Here is a 16,568-nt window from a genome sequence, read left to right as displayed (position 1 = left end):
GTGCGTTCGAGTAAATACAAGTAGCTGTAACTAAGAAGAGTGGAAAACAAATCAACACTTGACGGCCACAGATTATCGATAAGAAAAGACAACTGAAGCGTGCGGAGAGGATCTTGGAAAGCTTAGTAACTCCTGTGCCATTTCGAAATAATCCAGCACATCAATGACAAACTTTTCAAGCACAGTTGGATGCTTGAGAAAATATTTTACCAATGGCAGCAGCAACTTATTTTCACTTAGTGGTCCATGAAAGTTAATGATCTCGATGGTCTTCAGATGTGGAAATAAGCAGTTAAAATTACGTGTTTCAAACCTCCTTTGTTCACCTCATTTGTGTACCTTGACAGCAGGTCCTGCATGAAAGAATCCGCTATATTAGCCAGTTAATTCTCCTTAGAATCTTAGCTGGAAGTAGAACGCCAAGGAGTTGATTGTGGATAGAAAAAAGAGGTGACGAGTTTTTAGATTCAAGGAACATGTCAAGTGCTTAATAAACGTTACAAAGTGGTACACACAAACAACAAAAAATGTTTCAAAGTTTAATTGAAGTCGATCCTGTATCTCCTCCGATGAAGGTGAGTACCATCCCTTGTTAAAAATCTTTTTCCTACAACTACAAAAAAGTTAACTGTCGAAGAATCAGTTTTGACAGTGACAACATGAAGTTTCTGCCAAAGCAACTCAAGCTGGACTATCTTCTTGAGAAAAATAAATTGAGGGAACAAAAAAGTTCCGCTAAATTTCTTACACAAAAATGGAACAATAAGCACGCTGCTGCAGCGGATTTAGCAAAGATAAACCATCAACTTTCAACACTAAAAAGCAGATTCTGAAATCCATGCAAAGCAGCATTCAATTGAAATTTCCAGAATTTGAACTACCAATTCCCTGGAGCAATTTCATTGAACACATTGAGAAATGCTCACCTTGATGAATAAGCATTATTGTAAAATATTCTAACACTGATCTACGATTGGTAAAACTAAACATGGATGGCAGTTGCGGACAAGGAAAATGTGGACCAGGTGGCATAGTGAGGAACTCTCTGGTGATATTATTATGGCATATGTAGTCCCACTAGCTAGGCCATGGAACAAACAATACGGCTGAAGCATTTGCACTTTCCTATGGGCTTAAATAGTGTCTTGAACATTGTATTAGAAACATTTGGGTGGAAGCTGACTCTCACTTATCGTGAATGTCGTCAAGGGAGTTGCAGAACCTTCTTGGCGCTATGAACCTATTATTGAAGAGACTAAAGAGTTTATTCAAAGTGAAGAAGTCAGGGTGATACACTATCACAGAGAAGCAATGGTGTGGCTGATTCTTTATCTGGATACAGCCAACTGTTGGATGCAGAGAAGAAAATTTTCAGCTTTAACTCATTACCAAGAGAAGCTAGAGGGCACTTAAGGGTTGACAAGTGGCAGCTCCTTTCCTTCAACATTCGGAAAAAGGCCCAAAGCTTACCTCCAATAATCAACAAGATGAACCTCCCGGTTAGAACCTTCTGTGAGCTCACATGTTACTTGAGAATACCCCCCTCACTTCTTCTCTTTTTTATAGCCTGTTTGGTCAAGCTACTCCATGGCCAAAAGTACTTTTTTTTTTTAAAAAGTTCTTTTTTTCCAAAGTTAAGGTGTTTAGCCGAGCTTTTGGAAGAAAAAAAAAAGTGTTTGTGAACAGAATTAGAAGCAATTTTAGAGGAGAAAAAAAAATAGCTTCTTCCTAAAAATATTTTTTTTTTTTGAAAAGGTAGCATATTACATATAAATAAAAGACCACACAAAGGCTGTGAAGTCACCCATAATTACAAAGAGGCCTAATAAGAAAAGACACTCCTAGTCCTTTGTCTTCTCATAAGGATTTTAAAACATCAAAAATAAATTAATGATCTTATGATCTTCTAAATATTCTCCTTTACACTAAAATAAAAAAGAACTAAACATTTCATTTTCAACTTTTGAATGTTACTATATCTATCTTCAAAGCAACTTTGATTTCTTTCTTCCCAAATTGTCCACCATATGCAAGCTAGGACAATCATCCATCTCTCTTTATGACGGAATAGGTTGCCTTCTCTGTTCCAACATGTTAAAACTTAATGTATTCTTCTTGACATAACCCACAATATTCCCCTCAAATTGATGAATATCCTCCGTAATCGTAAAGCCACTTTACAGTGCAAAAAGAGATGATTGATTGTCTCTGCCTCTGCTCCACATAAGTAACATCTAGAACATAGCTGGAATCCTCTCTTGATCAAATTATTCTGAGTTAGGATTGCCTCCTTTGCTAACAACCATGTAAAGCATACTACTTTATAAGGAATTTTAACCTTCCATGGCCAGTAGCCAATCTGATTGTTTGAGATGTTGAACTCCTTGTATTATATGCTGCTTTGGCTGAGAACTTCCCGTTGCTATTCCCTTGCCATGTGACAGTCTTAAGCAGTAGAGATCCCTTTGAATCATTCCAAATTCTCATAGAATTCTATAATTCTGTCAATCTCCTCTTCTGAAGGTCAAAATCCATCCTTGACTTGTCCAAACCTCTGCTACTATTGCCCCCTACTGTTCATTCAGTAAATAAATATTAGAAAAAAGCTATTTTAGCTGAAGTTTGACTTGTTAATGAGCTTATGCCAAAGATTTCTAATAGACTTTCACAAACTGAACCCACATGGATTTGTCACAAGCTTGCTTATCCATTTTCCTTCCATGCCATACTTTTCTCTGACTACCTCCTTTTATAAAGAATGTTCTTTCGAAGCAAATCTCCATAACCACTTCATCAACAAACTTTGATTCTGGATCAATTTCTTGATTCCCATTCCCCCTTCCTTCTTGTTAACTGTGAGTGAGGTCTATCTAAACAAGTGAATTTTTTCTTCTCACTGTTACCTTCCCAAGAAATTTCTTCTCAAAGCATCTATTCTATTCTATTCACCACAGTCGCTGGTATTGGGAATAGAGAAATCATATACGTCGGCATAACATCAAGAACTGACTTTATCAGGACCAATCTTCCTCCCATGGACAGGTATTGGCTCTTTCAATTAGCTAGCTTCTTCTCACATTTCTCTAAGACCCCATTCCATATCCTTTTTGACTTGCTTTTGGCCCCCAAAGACATTCTCAAATACACAGTAGGCAGGTTGCCTATTTTACCACCTAGATTTCCAGACAAGTTTTGGAGCTCCATTACCTCATTAACTGGATAAACAAAACTTTTATTCTAGTTAATGTGCAAGCCAGAAATGGCTTCAAACAAGATAAAAATGACCCTCAACATTTGAAGGTGAGCTTTATCAGCTTCACAGAATACAAGAGCGTCATCTGTATATTGTAGATGGGAGATCTCTAGTTGACTGCCTGCCCTGGAATTTACCCTGAAGCCTCTTATCCAATTGTTTATCTGAGTTGTCTTTAACATGTCATCCAATCCTTCCATGATAATGATGAATAAAAAGAGAGATAGGGGATCACCCTGTCTCAGGCCCCTCTGAGAACAAAATAAAACAACTGGTGAAACATTAATAAAAAATGAGAATCTCACTATACTGATGCAAACTTTGATCCAATTTACCCATCTACCACCAAACCCCATCTTCCTTAGAGTCTCTAGCAAAAAATTCCAATTCAAATGATCATAGGCCTTCTCAATATCCAATTCCTATAAAATACCAGACTCCTTAATATCCTTGCATCCAGACATTCATTAGCAATTAATATGGCATCCATTATATGTCTGCCTTTAATGAAGGTCATCTGCTTCCATCAAATTATTCACCACCTTCTTGAGTCTCTATATCAACAACTTGGAGACGATTTTGTAGATGCTGCCGATCAAACTAATAGGCCTGAAGTCTTTCAGTTCCTTGGCTCCAACCTTCTTAGGAATTAAAGCCACAAAAGTGGCATTAAAACTTTTCTCGAAAATACCCTGGAAATAGAAGTTCTGAACATCAGCTACCACTTCCCTTCACACGCCTTCACACGCCTTCACACTATCCTATATCTCCTGAACACCAAAAGGACTTTGACGCATTTGATTGTCCTCGATGGTAATCATAGGACAATTCCTAAAATTACCTTGTTGTCTCCATTCATCTTCTTCAAAATATAGATTTTGATAGAAAGTGACAATCTCTTTCTTGATAACTTCAGGATTCTGCACCAATATCCCTTCTACTACCAGTTCCTCAATATGGTTGTGTCTCCTAGTGTGTATTTGTAATTCTGTGAAAAAAAAAATTGTATTTTTATCCCCTTCCTTCAACCACAAGGCTCTGGATCTTTATCTCCATGCCACCTCCTCATGTTTTGCAATTTCCTAAAATTCCATTGCCTTGGCAGTTTTGGCATACATTTCCTCTTCATTTAGAGGGCTCTGGTCATGAATCTTCTCCAATTCTGCAAGCAGGTAATGTACACTTGCCTTTGCAATTCTACATTTCCTTGTAAAGCTCGACTCCATTCTCTGAGTTTTTCCTTCATGGCTTTAAGTTTGAAAGCCAAAATAAAGTTCGGCCTTCCTTCACAGATAAAGGAATTCCACCAAACTTTGATGATGTCTATAAAGCCATCAATTTGTAGTCACCAATTGTTAAACTTGAAATAAGATTTGATTGGCTCCCAACTGCCACATTGTAGCATCAGAGGTGAATGGTCTGAAGTTACTCAGTGGATCATTAATTGTTTGACGTTTCTAAACCCATCATTCCAATCAACAGATACAAAACATATGTCCAGTCTAGCAACTATGAAGTGTCTGTCACCTTTTCTCCACATGTAATTACCACCTGCTAATTGTAAATCTACTAAGTCCATATCTTCAATGAATTCTGAGAACTCTTTCATGGCTCTAGTGATTCTATTGCAATTTTTCTTCTCTGAAGGAAACCTCATAGTATTGAAATCCCCTCACACCACCCATGGCCCCTCAAATAAACCTTTGTCCCTTGCCAATTCCCACCAAACATCTTCCTTTTCCACTCCATCATTAGGGGCACATACACCAGACAGATGCCAGATAAGTTCTTGAGTTTTACCAGTGAACTTATAGGTAATGCAGTATGATCCCAAGCTGCTAATTTCCCCATCCCATATTCTTCTGTCTCACAGCACCACAATACCTATTCTAGTCCCACTAGCTTCTAATTGTGCAAATTTTACCCAACTATTAGCCCATAATTCTTTTACAATCTCTATAATATCCCCCTCTAGCTTGGATTCTTGGAAGCAAAAGACATCTGCCTTTCAGCTGCTCATTAGACTTTTAATCAGCGTCCTCTTCTTTTGACGGTTTAACCCCCTCACTTTCCATGATAGAATGTTAACCTTCATTGATCTTTTATAACAATACATTTCCCTTTCCTTCTAGTTTCATTGCTCTTGAAATTACTCCCGATATCCAACCCCTTTATTTCATTGATACCCTTTCTTTTTGGAGTATCCCTCACATGTAATTCTAATTTTCCTTTGTTCTCTTGCCTTTTGTTGTCGATTTTTAAAAAGAGCTCCAGAGCTTCTCTTTCACAACCTTGAAAAGCACACTTTTGAGAAAAATGCACTTAGAAGCACTTTATAAAAGCTTAGATAAACACTAATTGCTGCTGAAAAGTACGTTTCAAATTAATTAGCCAAACACAAACTGCTTCTCACCAAAAGTACTTTTTTGAAAAACACTTTTGAAAAAATACTTCTCAAAATAAACTGATTTTAGAAGTTTGGCCAAACAGACTATTACTCTTATGGAAACAATGTACAGGTTAGCAAGTCTCCACAAGTTAGAAGCTATTCTTGTAAAGCTCATTAGGTACGTAGGCTAGTTATGTTTCACATTGCAAAGAGGAGTCTTCCTAATCAGAAATTCTTTTTGCTTACTCCTTAGAGGCTTATCTCTTACACTATTCTCAAAGATTAAACTGCCTCAATCTTCTCTTTACTTGAGGATTGAACCGGTTCAAGTCTTACCTTTTTTGAAGAGGTAAGGCAATCAAATCCCCCTCTTTGTAACCTTTTATCATTATCTATAAAATATACCACTAATGATCTAAATAAAAAAAACTATGACTATTTTCCTAAAGTACTTAAAATTAGAAATATAATGGAATAAGTGTTGTTTTCTTCTTCCATCAATAGTTGTTTGATATGGATAACATGAAGTAACGAAAATAAAGGTCTAACGTAAACATACTCTTTCTTCCTCATTGTACCACCAGTCAATGACCAATGTCTCAAGATCCAATGAACATGGTAGAAAGCTGCAAAGTCCAGGGAAGTCCAACTGTTGTAAGGCTGGAAGTTCTGAGAGTTTCCAGCTTGATGGTGGAGGCTGCCACCCTTTCAACTCCAGTACAGACAGGAACTTATAAACAAAATAGACATAAACCACAGTATGTCAAAACAAGGAAATATGACATAATTAACAAATGAAATGTAAATTGTTGAATAATTCACAAAATAGCTTGGACTAGACGACTGCATTTTGCCACAACTTAGTGTTCATGATTGGTTTGAAAATTCAAAGATAGACTTCTAAACACTTGGAAAACGCCATTCACATGATTTAAAGAGTACGATCAATGTAAATCAATCCAAATTTTACATGTTGTTCTGTCCATTGCAAAACTCTTCATTCTCAGTGTTCATCAGCCAAAATTTTGTTGAAAAGATCTTGTTTCAATCTGCTGCCACTATCCAACCATATTGACCGCGAGAATGTAATTCTTTAGTACTTACCAACTTAATTATCAGATTATCCTAAGTAGTGGAACTGTTAATGTTACTAAAGTGATGATTCAATAGCAAGTTAAAAAACCAAAAGCAAAAAAGATAGTGAAGAGTATGAATAAACCTCTATGCACCATGGACCCAATTCAAGATTCTCGACATTGGCAATACCGTGAAGAAGCTCCTTCAAATATATACACTCCTTCTCCAAGTTGCCTTCCGCATCGTCAAAAGCAAAATTTAAGCGAAGGACTGCCTGTGACAAGTGAAGCCACATTTCTCTGCCGGATGCGTATCTCACTGCAGTACCCCAAAAGTTCCAATTTTTGAATATACGGGGCTAATATTTCAAGCCACAGGTCAGGATTCTCATTTCCGTAATCTTGTATTGTCAATTCTCTCAGCTTGACAGAGCTGATTTCCAAAAGATGAATGCCCGAAACACTATCCAGTTCCAAGCACTCCAAGTTAGGGCAACCTGATAATACCTTTTCCATTACAACATCAGTCAAAGGCAAGGACCCAAGTGAAAGAGAAACGAGACTACTCCAGTTTACACTACCAGTAGGGTTGAGTTGGCAGTACCATAAAGCCAAATCACTCAACGATGCATTTTTATATGTAAATTGAGGAAACTCATATCTTTGGTGATTTGTATCGATAACTCCCAGTGCAAAACTTTCAACATTAGCAACTTTAATTGCAAAATGTACCCATAAATCAATATCTTTAGCAAAACGATCCTCGTACCTAAGGCGCCAGACCCTGAATTTCTGTATTTTCTCGCAATTCCTCCAGCTCTCTATGGATGGAAGCCAGGTAAAAGAGATTGTCATTTTCGCTTTCACAAATGGGGAAGTCGAAATCGAGTGATATTGGGACGGACTTCCAAAGAAACCTCCATCGTCTAGATAATACGCTGGTTCTCACAACTTCTTTATTGTGCCACCCCGGCAACATTGAGAGGATGTGAATTAGAATTGCGTCGGGCAAATTAGTGAGTCGGTCTTCTATAGCAGTGATTTTCCTCTGCATTTCCATGAGTACAACTCTCACTTGAGGGAGCTTGCTGTAGTTTGAATTTGGAGAGCAAAGGGTTTTCTTTTTCCGCGCAAGAGCAAAGTGACTGTCACCGATTTCGGGGTGTGCCAGGGGGTGGGGGCGCATTTCTGGTAATTGGGCTTTGACCAGTCGGCCGATTGGGTAAGGGGCGAGTGCACAAATAGTCATTGTCAGGGATACTATTTAAATATTAACCAATACTTATTTTGTTATGAAATTTTAAACTGAAATATTAACTTCCGGACACTTTTGTCTAGAAAAATTAAACTGAAAAATTAAAATTTAGGATGCACTGACTAATTCTTAAATAGTTGCAATGGTTATCTGGTGTCATTTCTACTTGTTTGGGGGTAAGTGGAGTCTGGGTAATTGAGCTTTGGCTCAACAATTTTAGGGTTGATTTACAAGAATGGCCTTGAAAATAGGTGATTTTGATTTTTTAACCACGTTTGTTCATGAGCGGAACTTCAAGTTTAATAAGTGATGTCCTTCGCTTTCTCCATGGGAAACACTTTTGACTTTTGATCTTAAATATTTGCCTATGGGCCAATCAGGGGGCACAACATAAGACCATTTGTTTTTTAGGTCCTTTGGTGTAATTGTTTTTTAGAGTGACCGAGAAATAAGGCCCGTTCCTTCTTCTCTTTATTTTTGGAAGATATGCAGAAATAGGATATTTGCATACCATTTTTTAGCTTATATCCATGTTTAAGAAATTTATGCAAAATAGTTCGAGCATAACTTTTCTTGCTAGATTGGAAAATTTTGGCTTATTTGCAAGTTATGATGGACGGAAGTTGTATAAGAAACTGAAAATTTTAATGACCAAATTTTGTCCAAATTCACACATGTTTGGAAACTTTAGACTACAATATATAGTTATCGTTAAGGTTGAATTCACACAAGTTTAATTGAGAACTTTAGACGATGATATTCAGTTCTGTTCACTTGGCGATTATCAAGACATGGTGCTTCAGCATACCAAGGATATGGCCTTGATAGGAAAGTGTAGAGGTCGAAAATTAGGGTAGACGATTAATAGATAGTTGTGCGTCTCCCTTGCCCTGACCAGTAATATCTAGATTTGTTGGTTCGTTCGCTTCGGTTATCTTGTTATCTTGCTGGTGTTACTGTTTATTGTTACTGCTTCTTCTTTTTCATCTTTTCTTGAGCCGAGGGTTTACCAGAAATAGCCGGTCTACCTTCTCAAATAGGGATAAAGTCTGCGTACACATTACCCTCTCCAGAACTCACTTGTGAAATTACACTGAATTTGTTGCTATGGTCATCATTTTTGCGATTAAGGAATAGACAATATCGAAGGTCAATTATATTCAAATTCAACCCCTTGTTTTAGTTGATTGCAACAAGCGAACCGGAATCGTTAAAATTGGTACTTAATATGTTATATATTCTTGTAGTAAGCATTGTGTTATTGTTATATTACAATGTAAGTAGTACTTTTAATTTCTTAATTTTTTACAAAACAAATGTATAGTAATTTTAATTCTTAAACTGTTAATACACTTTTGGCAAACAATTTGTGTTTGAAATCTTGGCTGGTTTTACTGTTGATGCTCTTCAAGCAGCGTTTACAGCATTGTGGGCAATCTTGGCACTCTGGCTCCATTCACAATACATTGTTCCTTTTATAGAAAGTTTTATTTTTATGCTCTTCGGTATGTGATTTTGATTTTTTGACTCCGCTGATCTCATGAGCAGAAGTTTAAATTTAACAAATGTTGCCCTTCGCTTTTTTCAGGAAAAATACTTTTTGACTTTTGACCTTAAAGGTTTGCTTATGAAGCAATCGGGGGCAAAAAATTAAGACCATTTATTTTTAGGTCATCTGGTCTAATTTCCTGCTACTTTAGAGTGATCGAGATATATGGCCCGTTCCTTCTTCTCTTTATTTTTGGAAGATCTGCAGAAATAGGATTTACATACCATTATTTAGCTTATGTCCTTGTTTAAAAAGTTTATGCAAATTGTTCGAGCATAACTTTTCTTGCTAGATTGGCAAAATGTGGCTTATTTGCAAGTTATGATGGACAGAAGTTGTATAAGAAACTGAAAATTTTAATGACCAAATTTTGTCTAAATTCACACATGTTTAGAAACTTTAGACTACATTAGGTTGAATTCACACAAGTTCAATTGAGAACTTTAGAGGATGGTATTCAGTTATGTTCATTTTTGCCGGATATGGCGCTACTTCAACTTAGCGAGAACATGACCATTGATGGGTAGGTGTGGAGGTCGAGAATTAGGGTAGAAGATTAGTAGGTAGTTGTGCGTCTCCCTTGTCCTGACCAGTAATATTAGTGTTAGACTTGTATTTTTTTATTTTCTAATTTTTATCATTATTTGTTGGTTCTTTCGCTTCGGTTATCTTATTGGTGTTACTGTTTATCGTTACTGCATTTCTTTTTCATCTTTCCTTGAGTCGAGGTCTACCGGAAAAAAGCCTCTCTACCTTCTCAAAGTAGAGGTAAGGTCTGCAGACACATTACCCTTTCCAGACCCTACTTGTGAAATTACACTGGATTTGTTATTGTTGTTGTCATTTTTACAATTAAGGAATAAACAATATCTTAAGGCCAACAAATTCAACCCCTTGTTTGAGTTTATATTCTTGTAGTAAGCATTGTGTTACTGTTATATTACAATGTAAATAGTACTTTTAATTTCTTAAATATTTACAAAAACAAATGTATAGTAATTTTAATTCTTAAACTGTTAATACACTTTTGGTGAACAATTTGAATTTAAAATCTTGGCTGGTTTTACTGTTGATGCTCTTCAAGCAGCATTTACAGCATTGTACGCAATCTTGGCACTCTGGCTCCTTTCACAATATATTGTTCCCTTTATAGAAAGTTTTATTTTTATAAACCGACTTAATACATTTGATACTTTCCGTAAATAAAATTGATGGAAAGTTGACGCTTAAACATATAAAATGCTCTCTAGGTATATAAGTTCCTTTTCATTTCATTTACATGAGCATTATAAAAAGGAAAGCTCTCGGTGCACAAAATATTTTGCGTTCATGTAAGATCCGAAAAAGGCCGTACCCAAGTTGTGTGACGTATGCATCATGCTTGATGCAAGCATTAGTACTAATATCAAGGCTCCCTTGCATTTACACGAGTGTTATGTCTTCTCCAATTATGCGATATTAAAAGGTTACAATTTGTCCTTTGAGATCGACAAGTGCATTTAAAGACTTCAATTATATTAGGCAAATATTTGAGATGAAATTCTAATTTACTTAAAATCTTTAGAAGTACTTCTTCCATCAACAAAAGAAACATAATGTTCATCTTAAGAAGATTCTTTTTAATCTTTGCAGTGACTATATTGAAATTGTCTTAACAGTGACTAGATGAACGGGCCATATTATATTCCACATCTAGTCTTGAATAAAGTTAATGTTATTAGATAGTTATACTCAGAGGCGGAGCCACCGTGTCGGCTACGGGTTCAGACGAACCCAATAACTTTGGTTCAAATCATGAAGATATTAAGACAACCTTCTCACAAGCGGATTCAAATGTGTTTGATGAAGATGCAATAACAACAACAACAATAACATACCCAGTATTATCTTGCACCGTGGAATCTGGAGAGAGTAGTGTGTACGCGCGGACCTTACCCCTACCTTGTGAGGATAGAGAAGTTGTTTCCAATAGATCCTCGGCTCAATAACTTAGAACCCAATAACTTAAAAATAATTAGGATCTTGAACCCATAAGCTTAAAATTCTGGCTTCGCCTATGATCATGTACTGTCGTGGAAAGATTTGGATGATCATGTTTGTACTGGATTTTGCTAAATGAAGTTCCACTTTTGCCAAATTAAAGAAAAGTCCACCTTTTGTTAAACCAACCTTGAACACTTTGATGTGGAAAAACGCCGTCGCCTATTAATCAACAATTTGCATGCATTTGTTAAGTATGTCTTACTTTCTTGTTCTGACTTCTGACATATTGTGGTTTATCTCTTTGGTTTATAAGTGCATGTCCTTACTGGAGATTAAAGGGTGGCAGTCTCCACATCAAGCCGGAAATTCTTAAAACTTAACGCAGACTTAAAACAGTTGGAACTTCTGATATTTTTTCTTCCTTTTTTGGTATCCCGATTTCTGGTTTTCGCATTGAAGCCCGACTAATCTAAATTTCCGTCGCGTAAGATTCATTAAAAGAAGAATCCTACCACAGCCATTGGTGGTGATGTTAGTTGAATTAATATATCATACATATATTCAGAGAGCTATTGGCCTATTTTATTTGTCATCCCATTACCAGTTTGTGACGAATTGTTATGAGGTTAAAATAACTTTCAACCGTATAACTTCAGAAGTGTATTGGTATATTATAGCAAACAATGGTCCTCCATATGAATTTTAACGTCCAAAAAAGATCTTTCAGGTGTTAAGTCCATAAAAAAAAATGCACCTCAGAAGATGTCCGAAGACATTTATAATAAGTAAACAAATGACTCAATAAATATTCTTTGGAACTAAAGGATAGTTGTTAATTTAGAGGGAATATAGAATTTGAAGTTTATGGATTCTTACGACAATTTCATATTAATATATAATAATAATAACTGGTTCACAGCTATTAGGTTCTCGTAAACCCATAGATTACGAGCTAGATCTTTCTCTAGTTGTTACTAGTATTAGTACCCGCACGATGTGCGGTTAATATTAAAAGGAACTAATTGTAGTATATTGATATTTATATCTTATTTATAATATCTCACATCAAAATTCATGTTTTAATATTTAAATTATCTTTTTTTGTTGAGGACAGTTATTTGAAATACTCAACCAATAACATATATAATTCTCCAAGAAGAGTCATCTCATGGGAAAGTCAGCTTGAAATATAGATTTACCTTGTTGTTTAGCTTATATTCGCTTCTAACTAACTAAATAGATGAAACTAGCTAAAAACTGTAAAAGTTGTATCGGTGATTTCTTAAACTCTCAAACATCTAATTTCTAGATGAACACGAAGTTAAACACACGGTTCTTTATCATATACATCAAATAATCACAAATTTTCAGTCAAACTATAATAGATGGTCATCTTCTTTTACTAAAAGTAAGAAAGGTTGTTGAAAGAAATTACCACCTTAATCAATAAAGTTAAAAAGGATGGCGAATTTAATAAGATTTTGACTCCTATTGTATAGACATCTTATCATAAAAGAGAACTTGCCCGAAACAAATAAATTTTCAACAGGTTAGGCAATAGCCGTTAAACATGTTTTCTCGAGGAACAGCGGACACTAAATTACCTGATCATTCACTACTCATATTGCTTTACATCTCCTCACTTTGTACTTTCTTCTGCATCCACAATTAGTGGTTAACATTTTTGGTTCTCAAACTATAAGCTGAAATCGAGTAGAATAAAAAAAATTATGCATTGTTCTGAGGTTCAAATCGCAGCATTTTGCTTTACCTTTGCGAGTAAAGAGAGTTTAAGTTTCAATCCCTGCATTTTAACAGAGTCAGTTCAAGACCTTGGAAGTACAAAAATAAAAAAAATCTAAGCAATTCAGTTTTCTTGAATATTGACTGCCCTGGAACCTGAAGAAAAAGTGATAAGATATCATAATCAATTGAATTTTGACATCCAAACTTAAGTTGGAATGTGTAAAGATTCTATTAAATAGAGGACGGAAATTTTTTATTTGAAGTTGTATTTGAACACTCTTGGAAACTACAGAGAAAATGCAGAAAAAGAATTTAGAAGGCCGCTGAATCGTTTCAAGAGGAAAGCTACTGTTTTGTTGAAGAAGAATAACCATTGTACAAACCCTTTGACATTCTTAGCAACATTGTTGAATGTGCTTTCGCATCCATTACAGTCCATTTAAACATTTATTTAAACCTCTTGCCAAGAAAAAGGAAGAAGAATTTTTCAAATAATACAAAAATATAAATTGAGAATAAGCAAATAGAAAAAAGGAGAAAGAAAGATAGAAGAGTAAAAAAACAGGAATAGAAATTAGAAAAATTTCAATACTAGCTCCAATTATCCCTAAAATCGGCATAGATCCATGTTCCTTTAATCCCAAATCTTCAAATTCTTTGCAAAGTGTGATCTTTGGTTTGGCTCTCAGCGGTTTCAATCTCTCAGAGAGAGAGAGAGGGAGGGCTCTTTTAACTATAGCAGTTATTGACAACCGTTTTTGGAGCGTTTTTCTGCCTATTTTCTAGTTTCAAATTGGTTAGGAGTTTCTTCCTAATATGGTAGTCTATATCTATAAAATACTACAAATATATTTTTTGATATAGAAAATAATTTGATTTTAAATTTAAAGATAAAAATATTATTTCAAATTTATAGATAGAAATATTTGAGTTGAGATAAAATAGAAGTTCATCCGCCTATGGCAAATAATGCAAAAATAACAGTTATTAAAAATATCAGTAAATTTATGACAAAATAGTAAAATTACTTATCTCTTATATTCTATTGTTGTCTTACAAAGTTATTTTTTCTTCTCCTTTTGTTAAGTTTCAAATGGGCATGCTCTGTTCTGCGTAGAATTTGTTTATTTCTATATTTATGTATTTAAGGTGTAAAAAAAATCATATCTCTCTACTGTCATTGAAGTCGTGACTGCAAAATTGCTTCAATTTATATTATTATTTGGTCATGCCTTAGGCACTATTGAGTATAGTTATTATTAATACATTCATTATTATATTGTACAATGTAAAAACTAGTAGATTTAGTTAGTGGTTTAGCTTAGCTAAGTGGTTAGCTTAGTCAACATGTATATATACTTGTAGAGTTAATGAAATCAGTAGAGAGTTCTCATTATACAAAACACACAAATTCTATCGATGCTTTCACTCTCTCTATCTCACGCTCCCCTTCTTCTCTTCTCTCAGAATACTCTAGAGAACTCCATGGGAACTCTATCATTCTAAGCTTACATGCAAAACTGTTATGGTATCAGAGCTTGGATATCAGTTCGGATCCTTTCAGCATCTCCGTTCTTCGTTCTGAATTTCATCTGTTTTTGTCATTCACTAGGGTTTCGGCGATTGCCGCCCAATTCTGAAAATTCTTCCACAAATTGAAGATCTTAGACCTAATTGAAGGTTTTATACTCCTCAATTTCATCGAATCGGAGCTTCGCAGATGGCTATCGATCAGACTGAAGAGACCACTTCTGGCACGAGCAGAAATGACTAATTGGTCATCGATACAGGTAATCCCCTATACATCCATCCTTTGGATAGTCCTGGAGTGACTTTAGTACTAGTTTCGTTCGACGGAATTGGATATCGTTCCTGGAGAAGAAGCGTGTTGCGAGCCCTGTCAGTTAAGAACAAGTTAGGGTTTATTAATGGGGGAATGTAGAAGACCTAACCCTAATTCGCCTCAATTCCGTCAGTGGGAGAGATGTGATGACATGGTAACCTCATGGATCCTCAATTCCCTTGCTAAGGAAATCTATGATAGTGTGGAGTATGTGAACGACTCAGTTGAGTTATCGAGGGAATTAGAGGATCGTTATGACCAAACGAATGGGGAAACATTATATCAGATTCATAAAGAGATTAATGATCTTGTACAGGGAACCTTAGACATTACCACGTACTATACACGAATGAAGAGATTGTGGGAGGAACTGAACACTTTGAGTGCCAAATCTCAATGTAGCTACAATTGCACATGTGGAGCAAAAGAAACTATGCACAAGGCAGAACAAGATCGACGACTTATCCAATTTTTAATGGGCTTGGATGAGGTCTACACAATAGTGCGAGGAAGTATCCTTATGATGAAGCCTCTGCCTTCTATGGCACAAGCTTTCTTTCTACTGATACAAGAAGAAAAACAAAGGGAATTCAAACCTAATAGCCAACTTAGTTTGGACTCTACTTCACTGCATGTAAATGCAAATCCACAACATCAGAATCCATTTAGAGCCAGGAACTTCAAGACACATTATACAGTCAACAACAATAATAAGGGTCGTTCATTTTGTGACTACTGCAAAAGACCAGGGCATATAAGGGAGAAGTGTTATAAGTTACATGGATACCCTCAAGGCAGTTCATATAATAATCAGAACTTCAATCGTACCAATACTCAGCCCTATAATCAGGGGAACAACCAGAACCATAAGTTCAACAAAGGAAAAGGCTCTGTGGCAAATATACATAGAACCCCGACTGATATGATTCATGAGAATGGAGATGAGCAGGACCTACAAGATGAAAATCAGAATGTCAACCTGACAAAATAGCAATATGGGTAGATAATGAGCTTGCTGCAGCACTTTCAAGTAGGGAATGCAGGAGGATCTTCCAGCAATGACAATGTCACCAGTGGTAGTGCCAACTTTGTAGGTATTGTTGTATGTACTTCTTCCATTGATTTTGACAAACTTTCATGCAAATGTTTTGAATCAATGGCTGACCTTTGGATCATAGACTCAAGAGCATCTAACCATATGACCTTTAACAAACATGCCCTCACTAACATCACTAGACTACCCTATCCTCTACTGATAAGCCTGCCAAATGAATATAGAGTAAAAGTTCTTGAATTTGGAGATGTGATACTTTTTTAGACATTGTCTTACATAGAGTCCTTCATGTTCCATCATTCAAATATAATTTGAGTTCTGTTCACTCCCTTGCAGTACACCTTAGATGTATTATATTCTTTAGTGATTCACTCTGTCTATTGCAGGCCCCTTCAGTGAAGATGCCTCAGGTGATTGGTA

At 35.8% G+C, this 16,568-nt stretch overlaps 1 protein-coding gene and 1 pseudogene across 1 annotated transcript; one reads left to right on the top strand and one right to left on the bottom strand.

The window, feature by feature from the left end:
* Positions 1-56: 56 nt before the first annotated feature.
* On the bottom strand, positions 57-7,910 carry LOC107768135 (F-box/LRR-repeat protein 25-like; annotated as a pseudogene).
* Positions 7,911-15,179: 7,269 nt separating this feature from the next.
* On the top strand, positions 15,180-16,085 carry LOC107768138 (uncharacterized). The gene has a single exon (XM_016587242.1). The coding sequence runs from the start codon at positions 15,180-15,182 to the stop codon at positions 16,083-16,085; it is 906 nt and encodes a 301-aa protein (XP_016442728.1).
* Positions 16,086-16,568: the final 483 nt, after the last annotated feature.

This window comes from Nicotiana tabacum, chromosome 4, assembly GCF_000715075.1.
Source record: "Nicotiana tabacum cultivar K326 chromosome 4, ASM71507v2, whole genome shotgun sequence".
Taxonomy (NCBI): domain Eukaryota; kingdom Viridiplantae; phylum Streptophyta; class Magnoliopsida; order Solanales; family Solanaceae; genus Nicotiana; species Nicotiana tabacum.
This window is presented reverse-complemented; position numbering and strand designations above follow the sequence as displayed.

Bases quoted from the DNA above. Each gene is read 5' to 3' on its own strand.
- LOC107768138 (XM_016587242.1), top strand. From the start codon at position 15,180: ATGGGGGAATGTAGAAGACCTAACCCTAATTCGCCTCAATTCCGTCAG.